An 18048-nucleotide genomic window follows, 5' to 3' on the forward strand; every position below is an offset into this window, starting at 1 on the left:
AATCTGTACGGAACTTCATGAAAACATGTTCTTTAATACTCAGCTGCAGCTTAAAATTGCAACTCCATTGAGTGAAATTATTTTTATTACAAACCTTAAGCTTCTTTGCCCCATCTATCTATTATTAATTGTACTATATATCTAAAAGGATGCAAGACTTAATCATGCCTATTTGATACTTTATTACATCACATGGTTCTATATCAAAAAAAAGCTTGAAGTATGACTTCCACCAAAATGCAGACCTCCATTGCACCTTCATAGAATCACAGAATCACCAAGGTTGGAAAAGACCTACATGATCACCCAGTCTGTCTACCTATCACCAGCAGTTCTCATTAATACTCACTCCTTACTCATCTAAGGAGAACTCAGAAGACAACAAAAAGCTGAAACAAAAAACCTTTGGTGTCCATGTTATTCAGGAAGAATAAAGCAAAGAAATTTCCATGAAGATTCTTGTGTCATCTCTCCAAAGCCCACAGACAAGAAAGAAAGGGCAACTCTGACTGCATGAACAAGTCCCAAAGCATTAAAACACCAAGTTCCTGATATTCTAACTCATCTTGTAGCATTAGAACTCTCTAGGACATTACCACAGCTTGTTTAAAGGGCTAAAATATTGAAAAATCGGGGCAGAGAAGTGAGTGACGGGACAATTTCTATTCAAACTTTTAAAAATATAATTAAAAAACAACAACAATAATATTAACGAATCAGTCAGCAAGTGTTCTTATCCCTGTAAGCTATATTCTAGCTAACAGATCCTTCTGGAGTTTCTGTTTCATGATTTGAAACAGTGTTTTTTACTTCTGTTTGCATAGGTGCCTGCACAGTCTCAGCCTTACACTGTCTTGCAGCCATGGCACAGGGAGAAAGTCAGTGTTTATGTTAACTAGAATGGCACCCCAATTAAAATATGTGACCACACAGGACATATTCATATTTGAAATAGCACAATCCAAAATGCAGACCATGCAGACCTATTGCACACATTGTGCAATTCACCTATAATGCAGGCTGAACAGAAAAGACAAATGGGAAAGATGGCTGCAGGGAAGTTTCACCAATGAGCAAGTCCCTGAACTACAACTCCTAGCAGCAGGCTGATCAACTCACAGATAAAGCAGGAAAAGGACCCTAATAATTTGGCCAGTTTCTTTCATAGCCTGAGGTGCCATGACTGCCTCACATGCAAGCCAAGTATATGCTCATGCCCTGAGGAGTTTTTTCATGTATCAGTAGGTGACATGTCATGCCTGCCCCTAAAAGCTCTGTAAATCTTTCATGTGATAACTTCTGGTAATAACTGTATGCTTCCAAGCCAGAAAGCACAAAATTATTCTAACAATTTGTAAGATAAATCATACTACGATCAGATGAAAGGTCTGCGTTATCCTTAGAAGAATCACAATATTAGGCAGTTAGTTGAAATTTTGGGATAGACAGTAAGACCAGTAAGACACAGGGGGGGCAAATCCTTCCTGAGAAGTGCTACCTGGATGGTGGGATTCACTTCCCACCTCCTCACGGAGTGCTGTATGCTATTTAAAGACTTTGAGCTGCAGTTTCTTAAGTATGATTACATGGATGCAAACATAACTGATTAGCCAATCTTGATTTAGATTATTGTAAACAATACTTAAATGATATTGTGTGCAGGAGGACTTGCTTCATTGCTTTTACAAGGATGGGGATTGATCAGCCCCAGACCTTTCTTCTAGCTCTTTCTGAAAATGAAGACAATGTTCACCTTTCCCCAGTTACTAGGGACCTAGCCTAGCCAACACAATTTTGATAGAAAAAAGATGATAGAAAAAACCCTCATGATAACATCAGTCATCCTTGCCAGTACCCTCCAGATGCCTTCTGTCTGGTCCCATGAACATCCATGGGTCAAGACTTTTAAGAAGATCCCTGACTCAATTCTCTTCCACTGATTTATTTCCTCCCTGAACCCTGTTTCAGAAAACAAAGGACTGTGAAATTTTATTTCTGAAGACCAAGACAAGGAAGTCATTGAGCACTGCATCCCTTTGTGAGTCTGCAGCCCCACTTATGAAAGGGCCAACATGTTCCACAAACACTTATTTCTTCTCTTACTTATTTTCCTCCAGTCCCTTACCTTTGACTCCTCAGCAGTCTGTTGCCTTCTAGATCACCTGAACCCATCTACCTCCTAGTTGCCTTAATCTTCTCACAGAATGCAGAGCTGCTGCCATCTAAGCCCCTTCAACCCCTCAGACCCTTCTGCATGAGTATCACTCAGAAGCACCTTCATGCAGAGCACAAGATAATATGCCTGGCAGGGTTTGTTCTGTATTTGCTCCTCTAGTCTTTGGTATATATCTTTCAGAGGTCTGACACTGAAAAAGGGATCACTGAAATAACACATTGTACTGCTTATAATGTGTGCTTCATATACAAATAAAGCAAAGAATTCTTGAATGATTTTTCAGTATGAATACAAAACACATATCCTTAGCTGTTTTGCTTAGATTATTAATCATCTGATCACAAATAACTTTTCAAAACGACATTTTCTTAGTGTTCAGTCTTTGAGCTCACACTCCTGTCCACTGTTGTACAGTTACTTGACACTTTAAAGTTAACATAAATGCATTTGTCCTAGAAACACACTTTGCTTTCAAAGCTCCTCAATGACTTTCCTAAACAGAAGCTCAAAGATAATTTTTTTCTAAGTCAATACACATCCAAAGGCCAAACAAACACATCTGTAAGCAGTGTACAGAAAAGTTAAAGTGGAGCAACAGCCGTGCAGCCTTTCTGTGTAGTAAATAGCAACAAAAACCAGTATCTATTCATTTAGGTTTGTAATTGATTAAGGTGTTAATCATTAAAGGTTTACAATACTTTATTTCTAGTCAAGAGAGACGCGTGCAGGGAGGAAATAAATAAAAATAGAGACAAATTTACACTACAGAATCAAAAATAATTCTCACATTTATTCAATCATTTCATAACAAAAACTCCTAATACACTTTAATTTCCTCTGGAATTTTAATTAGATGGAAAAAAGAATGCAGGAAATTCAAGGACTATTTTTCAGAGCAGTAATTATTCAGGTAGTAGTCTTCCCTATTATATCTTCTCAAGAAAAGCCATTTTTTATACCTCATAAATTTTTAATTTGATAAGGTCTCTGTGTTGTGTTATCCCTTTTCATTTTGCTGCTGTCTTCTCATAAATGTTCATTTCATAGCAGCTATAACACACGAATAGCAAAGCAGGCTGCCGCTCAGCCGAACAAAGGCACTCCCACACAGCCGAGTGTCAATGTCTGGGAGCTGTGCTGTAGAAAAACACATGCCCACGGTTGCTCAAAGATTCCACTTCAGCTGCAACGCAATTCACTGGCAGGCATGAATAGCCTTTCTTTTACCTTGTTTATTCAAGAACTATGATCTACTACAGCCTACTTTTAAGTATTTGATATCCTATGCTGAGGAGACTAAATAAGCCTCACTCCAAATTAAAAACCTTCAGTCAAGCTGTTAGTTTTTTGTAAACTTATGAAACCAAAATATAAAGGTCTTATCCTTAGAGACAAAAAGGCTTTTGCTCTAGGATTTCATAATTATTGTGCTGGCAAAGTCAATGCTATCTCTGACAGAAACTGATTTTGTGATAGGTTCTCTTCTGCCTCGAGTGCATTTAAAAACAAAGCATTCATTTCTCTAATTTCCATACTGCTTCTCATGTAATTAATCAAAAGCATAATCTAAACCAACTTCCTCTCCAAGCACATTATCGTGAATTAGGCAGTTGTGGGAGAAAAACGTAAAGAGAAGCAAGCCTCTGTTTTACATCTCATTTAAGAAGAGTCTGATCCTGGGAAGGAGAAAGATGGGCTGTGGCAGTGCAGTGTTTCAATAAGTAAATGCACACATGCATGCCTGTGTGCGCACACGTGTGTGCTCTCATTTCTCGTGCTTCCAGTGAGAGGGGTCACAACCCTTCAGACTTCAACCCCATCACTTCTAATTTTTCAACTCAGTTCTCAGAAGAGAAATTCAACCCATCTGGTTTTCAATTTTACAAGGTCATCAGCCACGAAAGAAAATACAGCTTGAAAAAAAAACAGAGACATATAATCCCCTCTCAGTATATAAGAGTAGATTACACAGATGTTTCGGTTAGGTCAAGACAAACTACAAGAAGGAAAAAAAAAACCTCGCCACATTTTTATACATTTGTACACCTACTACTGGTTATTTCTTTCTGTCTTTACCTTCTACGTTTCTATTCTTCATTTCATAGTAACTTATGCACAACTGTCAACCTTTAATTCCTGTCAATACAAAGCTGAGAAAGTTTTGCCTTTGGTGTCACTGAAAGGCACATTTGGCCTAGAGCTGCACTGAGGAAAAAAGAGAGTTCTATTTCCTACTACAATGGGGTGAAAGCAGACAATGAGAACAAACATCCCAGCCTTTCTTCTGTTTTGCTGGCCACAACAGCCAGCACACCCAGAGAATAGTCAGTTGTGCATCTGAGCTGGGCACTGCACTGATCAGTTCACATTTCCAACAAATTGCTTAGAAGTGCCAGTGAAAGGCTTTTTGTTTGTTTTCTTAAGAATGGGACTGAAAAGTCTGCAGGCTCCCTGCCTGCAACCAAAAAAAGGGAGGCTACTGAACTTTGCCCAAGGAAAGGGCTGGCTACTGTGGAATTCAGCAGAGGCCACTGACTTTTTCAAACATCTGATTTGCTCTTCATTTTTAATAGGCTTTTCAAGGATTTCACTAAACATTACAATAAAACATGAAGACCTAAGTCTGGTAACTCTGATGCGTCTTGTCAGACAAGTTGCCTGGGAGGAACTTCATTATACTACAGATGCATTAGTATTTAACCAACAAACTTAATCAAGGTAGGACTGTTTTACCTATACATTACATAGCAATGCCTTGCAGTCCAAGATGATAATCATTATATACATTTACTCACCAGCCTAGCATTGGTTTCAAGCTCAAGAGAGACTATAACCAGAGAAACAAATTGTGAATGCAAAATTACAATGGATGGACTATATCAGTATCCGATAGATGACAATTCTATTATTATAGTGACAAACTTACTATAGGAGGTTATTTTTGAGAGGGGTATTTTTTTCAATAGTGATTCTTCTTGAACTGACTTTATCTCTTTTTTAAAAAAGCTGCAAATTGGACATTTAGCTTCAGGGGGAAAGAAAAAGCAAAGAAAGGAAAAGCATCACATGATCATATGAAGTACTCAAAATAACAAAAGAGACTGCAAAGTTATCTACAGAATTCTCAGTATCTTCCAAACTGGAAGACCATCATAATAACATCTTAAAGAATTTATAATATAGATATATTTGGGGAAATTTCAGATAACTGCACAGTGTAATGCAGATATAAATGACACAAAAAACTAGCCATTTCAAACAGCACGACACCTTCAACAGGGAGCGAATTCATACTTCACTACAATCAAAAACACTTCACAATTCATATATTGCATTAATTTAAGAATAAAAGATGTGGGAAAGCTTTTTTTAAGCATTTAAGAAGCTTTTGGCATCTTCCAAGTTTTGAGAAACAGTAACAGAAAACCATATGTAAAAATGGACTTTTCTTTAATTTTATTTTTAAATCTAGTGTTCTTGCTTTAATCACTTCACAGTCTACAGGCCAATCAAGTTACGGAGTGTGTCTACCTGAAGCTCTGTTCCCTTCTCTAGCACAGCAAATACACACAGAGATGTTAATTGGAGTAATACTAATTAAAAGACAAAAAACATGACTACATTAACAGTGAAATTGCCAATTAGCACATAAGGCTTCCTCATTACTGCTGGTGAATGAAATGTGAAGCCTGATGTGGGTAGCAGTCATAAAAATAAAAGACATTTCAAAAAAGCTGATAGGTCACATTTTCAGCTTACATTAGAAGTTCTGCTGGAATCAGTAAATGAAAAGTTGACCTACAGGAAAAAGAGAAGTTCCTACATGTTGTGAAAATTGCTAAAGTATTATACTGTCATGCTCCACATCTCTACTCAAAATGATATTCATAAGAAAGAGTACTGCTCCAGTGCAGCCACTAGAAAGTACTTTAAAATACATTTATAAAGCCAAAAAGGGTAATATTTCAGTGGACAATTTCCCATGCCTTTATACTTCACATACATACTCCTACTTCATATATATACTCCCCTGAAGGGACTAAGAATGGATGCTGAAAGCAGTCCAGATGATCTTAGTTTCCTTTCATCTTTAGAAAGAATAAATATTCTTGTATCCTTCAGTCTCTTTCAATCAATCATCATTTTATGAAAGTTAATCCTACTTCCAGATCTCCCCAACCCTAAAGCTGCTTGCATAAAGTGCTTGTGTTCTTCACATATCCTGTATTTCCTCAACTCTCGCTCCCTCTTTCTTCATCTCTCTTTTCAAAGGTTTGGAATTCTAATTCAGAGGTCTCACAGGAAGAAAAACTGAAATACTTCCCGCATTATTTTTCTGGTGAGAACTGGAATATATATTTGTTTTTCATTTGCTCCCTTTTAATCAAGCATTTTGTTGACCATAATCAATTTCTTCGCTCAGGAGAAAAATGTGCAATTATCTACAATAAAGAACGTGTGTCTAAGGAATAGGGTGGGGGGAAGAGAAATCAATGGAACCATCTGTCTGACATTCCTACAACATTATAAGAGACTTGTAATTAACTGCTTGCCTACCAAAGTCTGCCAGCTTTAACTCCCCCGTGTCACTGATCAGAAGATTCTGTGGTTTCAGGTCCCTGTGCAAAATGTAACGCTGGTGGATGTAAGACAGTCCTCGCAGCAACTGAAATAAAAATAACTGAAAAAGAGGGGGACAAAAAATGACCTCTGTTAATATTTTGCATATAACCACAGATGATTGCTTCACAGTATGCAGGATGCTTGCATATTGTGGTAACATTGTGTTAGAATTCCTCCCAAACTGTGTAATTCCCACCCCAATTTAACACATGAAATTTCAATCTAAAAGGTATGTACTTTGCAAGGACTAACCCCATTTTCCAAGCCCTGCTATATTGTAGATTCTTGTTGCCTACGTTAAACAGAACAAAAACAATATAACCATGTGCAGAAGGCTCAGTTCCTACCAAATTATAATTATATTCCATTTACCCATATGGCCTTAGAGATTAGGTGGTAGCCTGAAGACAGATGTGTATCTTCTCTAATTATAGGAAACAACAGTATGGGGTGGATAGGAATGGGGAGATAAGGCTGGGGGATGGAACACTGAAGCTAAAACAAAGAAATTAATAGTATAACAATAATGCCTGCGTACCCAAGCAAATCTCCAAGTAGCGGAGGTTTCCCTCTTTAAAGCTTTTTATAGGAGTTATTTAGGTATATTTCATAAAGAAATAATAATTCTTAGCAAACCTAAAGATGACTTCACTTTTCTTTCACTATGCTCTACAAATGTTTCCATAGAGCTAAGTATTAATGCTGTATATTTTTGGAATTTACAATTGTGAATACAGACTTGGAAGACGGAGATCTTTTGTCCTCCCCTTTTCATCTTCTCTCCCATCACTCTCCTGCATTCTAGTTGTGTCTGATGGAAAAGGTCGTAAATCTTATCCTAGCAGATTTCTGTCAATGCAAAGGGTGAAGAATTGCTTCCTAGGAGCTTTCTTTGCACTCTGAAAAATGTATTGAAATTTATTGAAAAATTACACAGATCATTCCTATTGCCTGACATAGTCAAAGAAATACGGTTTCCATGTGGAAACAGAACAGGCATGTCTAATACCAAAAAGATGGGATATTCAAGAGTGGATATGGACCTTGTGACCCACAGCTCACTGGCTGGTGAAATGTGCTCTCCTGTGCAATCCACACCAAAGATTCAAGGAAAAGTCAACCCAAGTGCATGTGAATCTCTAATTAACTTGCAACACAAGCATCCTATTTAGTGACTGCTGAAGTGAGGAGACATTATAGAAGGGGTTACAAAATCTGATTATAGAAGAGAATAAAGCCTGACATGAAAGAAACAGAAATGTCATGTTACTGAAGTTGAAATGAATTTAATTGCATTTCTTTTTTCTTTTTTTTTTTTTTTCTCCAAGAGCAGACACAATACACTGTACGTTTAGCTATTTAGCCAGGGCGCAAAGAGCCATATCAATCACCTTCTTGCCAGAGCTGGGTCTAACAATGTGCTGAGGAAACTTAACAGCAAAAGACAGAAATAAAAGAAAGAATAGCAGGAAAGTCATAAGTATCATGCACATTCCTTTCTAGAATTGTGGTTAAATTGGAATTCACAGTACACAGAATCCATCTTAGGGGCAGGAAGCAGAAATGGCTTTCATTACAGCCTTAAAAAATAAATTCTATTAAATTACTTTCAAATATATATTTTTCAATAAAAGATATAGTAAATAGCCATTTTGCTATACTAACTCAATTGTGTTAAACTTCAACTACTACTTTGAAATACGCAAAATAATGTCTAACGTCACATTATCTTACAGCATTATGATCTTTATAATTCAAGTGTATTAACTAATATGGCCTTACATTTGGCTTAAATGCAGATAGTCAAGTGATTTGACACGACACATTGTACTAAGGAAAAAAAGATCAATTTTGCAGCTAAACAGAAAAAACATACACTCTTGAGGACAGCGCTGGAATATGAGTTTATTCCAAACTTCTGGACATGTTGCTCTTGTGAGATACTTTCACAAAAGTCAATTAACCCAGTCCCATACACTACATGAATTGTTTCCTCTTTGGATGAAGATCCTAAGAGAGAAGGGGAAAAATCTCCCCAAAGTCATTACAGGGTAAACTTTGCCAAGTTTTTGCTGTCTTCTCTTTTCCCTGTCAGTGTTGTGTTACTTTGGTTTTATGAAACATGAAAAGATTTAAGTGAAAATATGAGCATAACTCCTGGCAGTATTCTGCAAACTGTGTGTCCTTTGGGACTGCCTAGAAAGAGAGAACAGCAGAAAAGGCTCTCTCTTTCCAGTTGTTACCCACTCCACAAGAACAAATGAATTGGAAAGAATTGCTTCTTATACCTCAGGAAACACCTTTCAGGCAAGTAACCTCTACTGCATTCAAGGAAAGCTCTGCAAGAGAAACCTCTGCTTCCCTTCAAAGCTGTGCTATCTTCATAAGGACAGAAATTAATTCCGAATTAGGTACCTTTACCCGTTATATACATATACACTTGACCTGAAATCAGCATTCCCCCAAAACCACAGCCAAATCCTCATTTAACCTGTTCTTTGCTCAACTTCCTTCATCTTGCTCAACTCTGACAGTGCTGAAACTTCAGCCAGGGGCTTCTGTAGGGGTTGTGAACAGGTCCCTCAACTAACATCTCCTCTCAGCTCTGATGGTGGAGCTGCCATAGAACCTGTAGACCAAAGGAAGACTCTAAACAGAGTCAAGCCAATATCAACTCTTGTCAACGGGCTTTTTGTGAGAGAAGAAATTATATATAAGAGCTCTTGAGCTTGTGTATTACTAGCTTTAAAATTTCCATTGTCATAAACAAAGCTATATAGCCTTCAAATAACCTGTAATAAAAAAGCTGGGACATTACTTGTGTACTGTTTGCTGTTTATTACTAACAATGGAGAGTTGGTGATAAAATGAGAGACTCATAAAATGATAAGGGTTGTTGTGATGAAAACTGGAAGAGACAAAAAACAGAAGCAGGCTAAGTCTATAGAAATAAGGCTTTTGGAAAGATTTAATCTTGTGCTAGGATACTCAGTTTTCATATTCAGACAAAAAAAAGTTTAGATATATATAGGTGTGTATGTGTGTGTGTGTGTGTGTATGTTTCAGGCCTTGCTTATTTAGGATGCCTGTAAAAACAACAAAACAAAACAAAACAAACTTCTTCAGCCTGAACAATTACACTGAGTTTTCACTTTAATCTGAGCTACATGTTCTAATGAAGAATTTTCATTGTCACAGTGAGAAAAATGCACACAGGCCAAAGACAATCTGGAGTTTATAGACTGTGATATTAAAAGATTATTAGCACCCTTTAAAACTTAAAAGAGAAAGTTATCAATGACAAAAATACTGGCATCTATAACAAATGAACCTAGTTTTATGGTGTATGTCCTGGCAGCCGCTTGAGCTACATGTAACTTTTGACCAAATGCCTGTTTAAACCAATTAAATATTTTGAGAGACTTGCCAGCTCCCTGGCTTAACAGCCCTGCTTTCAGTTTATTGTGAGTCTGGGCAAGTGTACAAGCTAGACCATTGTACAGCTGCAAGATAGCTCATGTACAGCAAAGTGCTTTACTATCTTGTTGGCCCCCAAAAGTCATATAGGAACTTGAGCTCTTCTCATCCAAATGAACATATAAACTAAACTTTAACAGAGGCCATCCAAAGCACATCTACAGGGTAAGACTGATGGGAGTTAATGCTTTCTGACATAGTCTCAGATAGCTCTGAATAACAAAATGATAAAGGAGGCTGACCACATACAGATGATCTGTGTAGAGCTTGCCCAGATGAGGCCACATAATTGCTTTCCATTTCCAGAGAAGGTAAAAAGAGTTTCTGGCAAAGCATGCTGAAGCGAGTGAAAAGCAGGAAATAATTCACAACATTGCCAAACAGACCCTCCAGAAAATGTATAATTTCTGCATGGTGTCTGCTGAGGCATCGAGGATCCCAGTGACAATAAAGACACTGCCCCAAAGGCCTGCAGGGGATTTTTTAAAGAGAGGAATTGTCTTTTACTGATGACAAAGAGTGATTTCTGAATGGAGCATTTGAACTCCCATACCCCATGTTTTATTGCGAAAATAAAGAACCTGGCCCTAAATACTAAAGCAGAAAGCTGCATGAAACCTTTTAGTCTACAGAAGATGCACAGAAATCTTTGTAGCAAGAGAACATAAAAGGAGCTGAGCTAAACTGGACCTTGAGTTCACATCAGCGGGTCAGAAGTAAGCTGAAGCAAGACTAGATTGATGTGCCAATCCTTTAGCAAGCTCATAGCACTGTATTAACACAGTTACTTTCAAAAAGTAATACACAATACTGCACAAGCGTTATCATCACTGATAACACAAATGCTCCTGCTTGCTGTATGTATTAATACACACCAGCTGGGTATCACATAATCATTGGAATTCTCTTGTGTCCATTCAGCATCAATCAATATTATATTCAGTCTTAATAAGCCATCAAATATAAAAATGCCAGTAAAAGTAACCCAACTCAGGACACCTCATGCTTTCAACCATCATACTTTGCCTACGCAGTACAATTACACAGCCTTAGAAACAAACTCAACCGAACACTGTGCTGGGCTAGGTTTATGTTTACTACACGGTTTGGGAATTTTAGATCTAGTTGTCTTAAGCCATTAGCATGCGAAAAATCTACCTGGTAATATTTATGAACACTGAGACAATGAGAAATATTTGTGTGACTTCAGGTAATGTGCCAAAAACTGAACATGCACGATCTTTAACCACTGCTGGTTTTGATATTCTTTTATCATCTTCTAACCAGGATAATACTCACAAGATAAAACACAAGTTTTCACTTCTAAGAATGTCCTGAGGAAATACCTAACTTTTTAGGTCAGAGCTACATAGACTCTTTTGCTTAAACAGTCAGATGAAGAAATTCCAGGAATAAAGTGTTGATTTGAGATGAATAAATGATCTTATCAGGATAAAAAAAAAATGTTAGCTATTTGAATCAGTATGTCTTTCATGATCATAATAAGCTTTATATAATAGAAGATACTCCTCTCTGACCTTCCTCAAATCGAATTCTCTCAAAAAGAATTTTAAAATACTTCTATCCAAAAATCATTTTGAAAGGCTTCTAACTTGTTCTTGCCTTCCTTACACTAAAGTTCTCCAAAGACAATTCCACAAAGAAATATATAATGATACAGCCACTGAGAACACAGATCATAAAATTTACCTTTTAAAAGATCCTAAAAATACAGACTTTTCTACTTACTGGCTGCAGAACTGAACAGGAAAGAGTCTGGAAAGTGTTAATTGGCTAACTTCTATTCTCTTTGATGTTCCTTTAATCATTTTTTCTCCCCTCAGGGTACAACTACAGCCATTTGCAATGAGGAAGGTGTGCTTAATTAACTGAACATAAAGACACTCCCTTATGATCAGTTACAGTCATCTACTAATGTTCAATAAGTGGAAGGCTTATGGAACTTATAGACTTTAAGACTTATAAAAAAAAATAAAATAAATCGCAACAAAATCCCCTATTTTCCATTTCATCAATACACTCCCATGCTGAACAAGGCTGGGATCACAGTTGGTACCTCACCAATTTTAGATGCCCAGGAAAATGCTTTCTTCAGCCCTACAATATTCTATTATTATTATTATTTTATTTTATTTTTTTGCCATATGTGAACCATGTGGCTCATACATTGCACATATAGACAAAACATTACATATGCACATATTCATTTTGATGTAGGGTTTGCACATATTTCTCACTGCAGTAAATGTAAAAATGGCATTCTTCTAGCATGAATTTTAACACACTGATAAAGATTCTATGTTTACTCTTCACAGTTGTGCATATTATCAAATCATTACTTTAAGTGACAAGACTGACATAAAGTCAAGTGAAATGCTGGTGCCATATTTAATGTCTGATAACTAAAATGTCTAATTTAAATAATCAATTCTCAATGCCATGTGTAAAAGGCAACGTTAATTTAGCATAACATTATTCTGTCTGCTGTACACCTGCTTGTTCAGTGGATGAGGAATGAAAAATACCAACTTCTCAACCACATTAAGCACCCTTGCTTCCAACTTAACATATCTGTTGAAATACATTTTTCATTCAGCTCTACTTCAGCAACATCACTAATTTCAGTGTGCAGGAGAGAGATTTCAAAAGCATCACATTTATTTGATTTGCTTTCAGTAATGACTGCTAAAATTAAAATGACCACCATAATAGATACATATTTCAGAGTAAAAAGCATGTTTTCACCAGATTCCAGTGAGTTAATGAGATAGGTGAAACAAGATACGAAATTTCACTGTAGCCTGATGTAATGGTTTCATTGTAGAATTCCTGAGTATCTAAGTCCCTGGCAATCAGACACCACCAGATACAGAAAGGAACTCACATGTCATATCTTCTCCAACATCACTTAGTCCCACATCTGTCCCATAGAGACACAGGACAGGCCATGTGCTTCAACACACATTCCCCCAAAGGACACCACAGTGCAATCACATGATGGAAAAAAAAACAAAACAGAAGCACCACAGGGATGTCACGACCAAAACCCAGAAAAAAATACTAATAATAATCATTCTTTTCAGATACGATGCTTTACTAACAAACATGTTTTTTGTATTACAAATCTCAACTAGAGTTTCTGCCTAGCAAGAGCCAATACATAATGCTCTGTTACTGCCAAAGTTTCAGCAACTGCATCTCCTACTCAGTAAGCCTTGTGGAGCTTGGATATAAATTACCTATCTATCCTTCCATATTCCAAATGCTAACCTATTCTTTGTGCTATGGGTAATTATACAACAGTAATCAGTTTATTTATAAATATTTATGTTTGCAGAAGACATAAGATAACTTTGACTCAAATTATTAATTTTCACATTAGTCATTAAATGCCAAAATTATTCATCTGTCAAGAGTGGATTCTACTCTAAAAACTGCAATCATTAGTTAAGGACAACATTCATAGTACTGCTGTATGGAGAGAGAAATAAATGAATGCTGAAAAAGACTTAAGTGCCAGAGCAAACCTAAGATTTCTGATAACATCACATAACTGTATTTTAGTATTTTCAATTCATCCAGCACTTCATCTTGTTTAGGAGGCCAGTAATAGAACCTTAGTTTAGTAAATCAAGTTTATTTGACATAGCTGATACAGGATTCTTTTTTCATTTTTGTTAACTTAGATCACTGATTGCTTCTTGAGCACTTGCATGGAAAAATCTTGTTGCACCCCATAATGTTTCAACAGTTCCTATTCATTACCTTTCTTTTCATCTATTTTCTTTTTCTTTTTTTTTTTCTTTTTTTTCCTGTAGATTTAATACTGAAACTAGATTTTATTTTATTTTATTTAAACATATTTGTACTAGAGATTACAGTACTAGAGATTACTGGAATTCCACCCCATTCTTTGCCACAGATATCACGTCACCTTGAGAGTCAACAGTTTTCTCTGACTTAGAACTTCAGTCTTAGAGTGATAAAGTACTTTCTAAAGGTTGTAGGCAGGGGCTGAGATTTTGCTTTAAAAAAAAAAAAAAAAAAAAAAAAAAGTCCATAATTTCTACATGGATGTCTGCTGCATCTCACTTCCTGGGAGAAAGGAAGATTCAGAATTGAGAAGGGTAAGAGCTGAAGTTGTGCACTCCTGGGAGAAGGCTGAATACTCTTGTTCCCTGCATGCAAAGTTCATCAACAGTAGCTTGACTATTTCTCCTTATTGCTTTTTGGCCCTGGGAAGAGAAAAGGTGCCCAGGGAGAGGAACAAATTAGAGCAGCAATATTAGATGGAAGACGAACAAACTGGAAGCTCTTGCTCCCTCCGGTCACAGTAGATGATAGGAACCTTCCAAGTTGCCTGAAGTAAAAGATTTAGCAAGTGATTTTAAGAGATGGAGACAGTTTCTGTCTGGTTGACAAGCACATTGTCATTCAGACTGGTGTTGCACAGATTAAAGAACAGTGGGTAAGAAGCTAGTGACTTTTTATTTTGTCAGAGATGCCTTTTCTTTTTGAAGTCAAATACTCACACAAACCAATATTACCTCCAACAGTGCAAGCAGGGAAACAAGAGAAAAAAAAACGCAGAGAGAAAAACTCTCTTTTAGCTTTTCCCAAAAGACTACAGCTATTTCAATGCAGCATCACTAATTAAGAAGCAAACCAGCTTTCGTTAATGTATTTATTTTAAAGGAAGGAATACAAAGAGGCATGACAGATGTAAGCCTGCGCTCCACTTGTTTCACCAATAATAGGAGTTAGAAATAATGAACTCAGCTATAAAATAAATGAATCAAAAGGGAAAAATGATTTTAAGTACAGATAAAAATAAAATGTGACTGGGAATGCAATAATACGGGGTAAAAAATGCAGTTAAACAGCTCTATTATTTCAAAGGTAAAAGGAAGGTTAAGAACAGTTTTAGCGGTGTGATACATTTTCATAGAATGTGCAGGAGTGCCGAAAAGTAGATCTTTAAAAAATGAATTGTAAGTTTATGAAACAAGAGCCATCTGTAGACAGCTGTTACAAAGACTGAGGAGAACCAAGAAGATATGTCAAAACAGTGGGGAGGTGGCCCTGTACCAGACCAAAAGAGGCACAAATCAAAATGAAGCCCATCACAAAAGGGAGCTTGCAGACTCAGTTCACTACTATGACCATTTGAGCTTATGCTGTAGAAAGAAATCCAGATATTTCAAGAGTCCAAGAAGCATAAACTGTAGGAAGTCAGAAATAAGTCCTGTTCTTCCAGTTTTCTATAGTCACACTTAGAATCTTTGTAGCTCCACACAGCACACTGCTCCATCCAGGTTTCATCAGAACCTTCCAGTAGATGCAGAACAGGGCAAAACTTATACCTGGGGGCATATATTTAAGATATTTGCCTGCCTTCAGTTTTGGAAAAACTGAAAAAGACATCTTCAAAACCAGAGAAAAGAAGATGAGACTGTGCCAATTAAACAATGACTTATTTAATGGTTTGCTTTTTTCTTTTCTCATCTCTAGTTGTAATACCATATACAGTATATTCACATATAGTTGTAAAAAAAATAGTAGATACGCAAGCTTGTTACTTACCAAAGTTGTATATAGTTGTAAATTTGGAAGTAACAGTCTTTGGAGAAATTATAGACTGAAATTACTCTTTTCTGCTGATTTCCCTTCTAGCTAGAAAGATGTTGCAGGCATTTAGCACACTTAAGTAACCAAGATCACAGAATAATGAACCGTTTGAGTTGGAAAAGACTTTTAAAGGTCATCTACTTCCAATTCCCACAGAATGAACAGGGACACCTACAGCTAGATCAAGTTGTTCACGGCCTGATTCAGCTTGACCTTAAACATCTCCAGGGACAGGGCATCCAGCACCTTTACAGGCAACCTGTGCCAGTGCTTCACCATCCTTATCATAATAACATATCTCATCTTTTTTAATTTTAAATAATTTGCCTTCATTCTATCACAACAGACCCGGTTAAAGAGGCTGTCCCCATCTTTCTTACAGCCCTCCTTCAGATACTGAAAGGCCACTCTGAGGACTCCTCAGAGTGTTCTCTTCCGCAGGCTGTATTTTTTGTTTGCTTGCACATATCATCCCAAGACTCTTACAACTACAAATGGAGACATACTTCTTCATGTTTCCATGTACTTGTAATATTCTGTTAATTCTTTACTTAAGATATCTAAGTGACAGCAAAAATTCTATCCTAAACCACAAAGAAAGGCAATGTCAAACACAACACCCAAGGGGACAGTAGTATGTGTGTCCATCAAAGTAATTTGCATTTTATTTTATTTACAGTTCTTCATCTAAAAGGAAGCCTGAGGGAACAGCATTGTTTTAGCCTGTAAGTATGGTGAGAATTCAGAAATGTAATTAGGATTAATATGTTCTACAGCAAACCAAAATATAAGTAAATAATGTCTTCGCTTCTGCATTTCTGCAAAGTCCTGTTTTACAGGAACTAATGTACAATATTTTTGGAAAAAGAAAGATTACCTGGCTTTGTATTTATTACAGCTGGCAACAAGCCAGAAAGAAATATCCATCAGTAGGCTGTAGCTTCCTTTAGAACAAATTTAAAAGGCAGGGAGCCTTTGGTCACACGGGGAGAGCATCAATGACTTAATCCCACAGGTTAGCCCCAGAGAGCCAAGAGTAATTTGTTGCTTCTGGGATATAATTGCTCAAGTGGAAGTTTTTAAAAATGGATTTGGAGATCACATAACGAGCAGTTCTGAACAAACAATGTCTAAATTCTGAAACTGTAGCAAGAAGGGCTGGCAGGGAGAGAAGGCACAATTACAAATTAACACAGCTCAGTTCAACCCCTGAATATCAGCTATAGTTTCAGATGGACAACTGCATCCAGAAGCTAGAACCAAAATAGGTGGCAAAGCTTCAGAGCAGGGATTATGTGTGTTAACGAATTGAGTACAGTGCAACAAAGCATTAAGATACTATGCAGTAGCCATCATAACCCTTTGCAAGAAAAGAGCAATGTAAGCTTTTAATTTGCAGGCTGGCTATGGTCTGGGAGTTGTTTGGGTTCAGGACTGAGTTCCTTGCTCTGCACAGCTTGTCCTCCTCACTGAAGAAAGCCTTGTGTTTGGCTGAGCAGTTTTATTTTTTCAGAGCAGGTAAAGATTCCACTGAAACCCCAGACAGGCTGATTCAGTGTTTGAATGGTAAGAGCTCAAATCACCATGCTAGGTTTTAGTACTGCTATAAATTAAGGCTAGCTTTTGCTGCTGGCCTCCTAATAGATCCTGTGTAGCAAAGACAATCAATCTTCATTAATGTTGTCCAAGAGAAGAAAAAGTAATTTTAATAGTCCTACAGGACACTTACAGCAGAAAGACAGTTCCATCTGCTCCAACTTCCCTGTGTTTTTCCTTCTTTTTCCAGTTCCTTTCTATTAATACTTGATTTGGATTTAATTAAAAAATAAAAATTAAAAAAAAAAAAAAAAATCGGAACTAGCAGTACATCAGACTTAGCTACCTAAAGAAATATTTCTCATTAACTGGGAGTGCTGCTGAACACTGCAGCAAGCTTTGAGAGGAAAAAGCTTCTCCTGTTGCAGCTCCCTCATCAACTCACCCAGCACTTAGCAATGCCCCTAGGGCAGCCGGCCCACTAAACAGCAAAGCCCACTAAACAGCCTTCCTCCTGCCTCAACATTTATATATGGTTTCTACAGTAAATTAGCTTCAGAAGACAGGTAACTCAGGATTTAGTGGAG

The 18048-nt window shown here is 37.0% G+C and overlaps 1 protein-coding gene across 5 annotated transcripts in view; it reads right to left on the reverse strand.

Moving 5' to 3' along the window:
* CDK14 (cyclin dependent kinase 14) overlaps positions 1-18048 on the reverse strand; it is a 296113-nt gene that overhangs the window by 140700 nt on the left and 137365 nt on the right. For all 5 annotated transcript variants that reach the window (XM_072328324.1, XM_072328329.1, XM_072328328.1 and 2 more), the window contains one exon: positions 6734-6857. In XM_072328324.1, the coding sequence (XP_072184425.1) occupies positions 6734-6857 (124 nt within the window). The remainder of the gene's footprint in view (positions 1-6733; positions 6858-18048) is intronic.

This window comes from Excalfactoria chinensis, chromosome 2 (genome assembly GCF_039878825.1).
Source record: "Excalfactoria chinensis isolate bCotChi1 chromosome 2, bCotChi1.hap2, whole genome shotgun sequence".
Lineage (NCBI taxonomy): Eukaryota > Metazoa > Chordata > Aves > Galliformes > Phasianidae > Excalfactoria > Excalfactoria chinensis.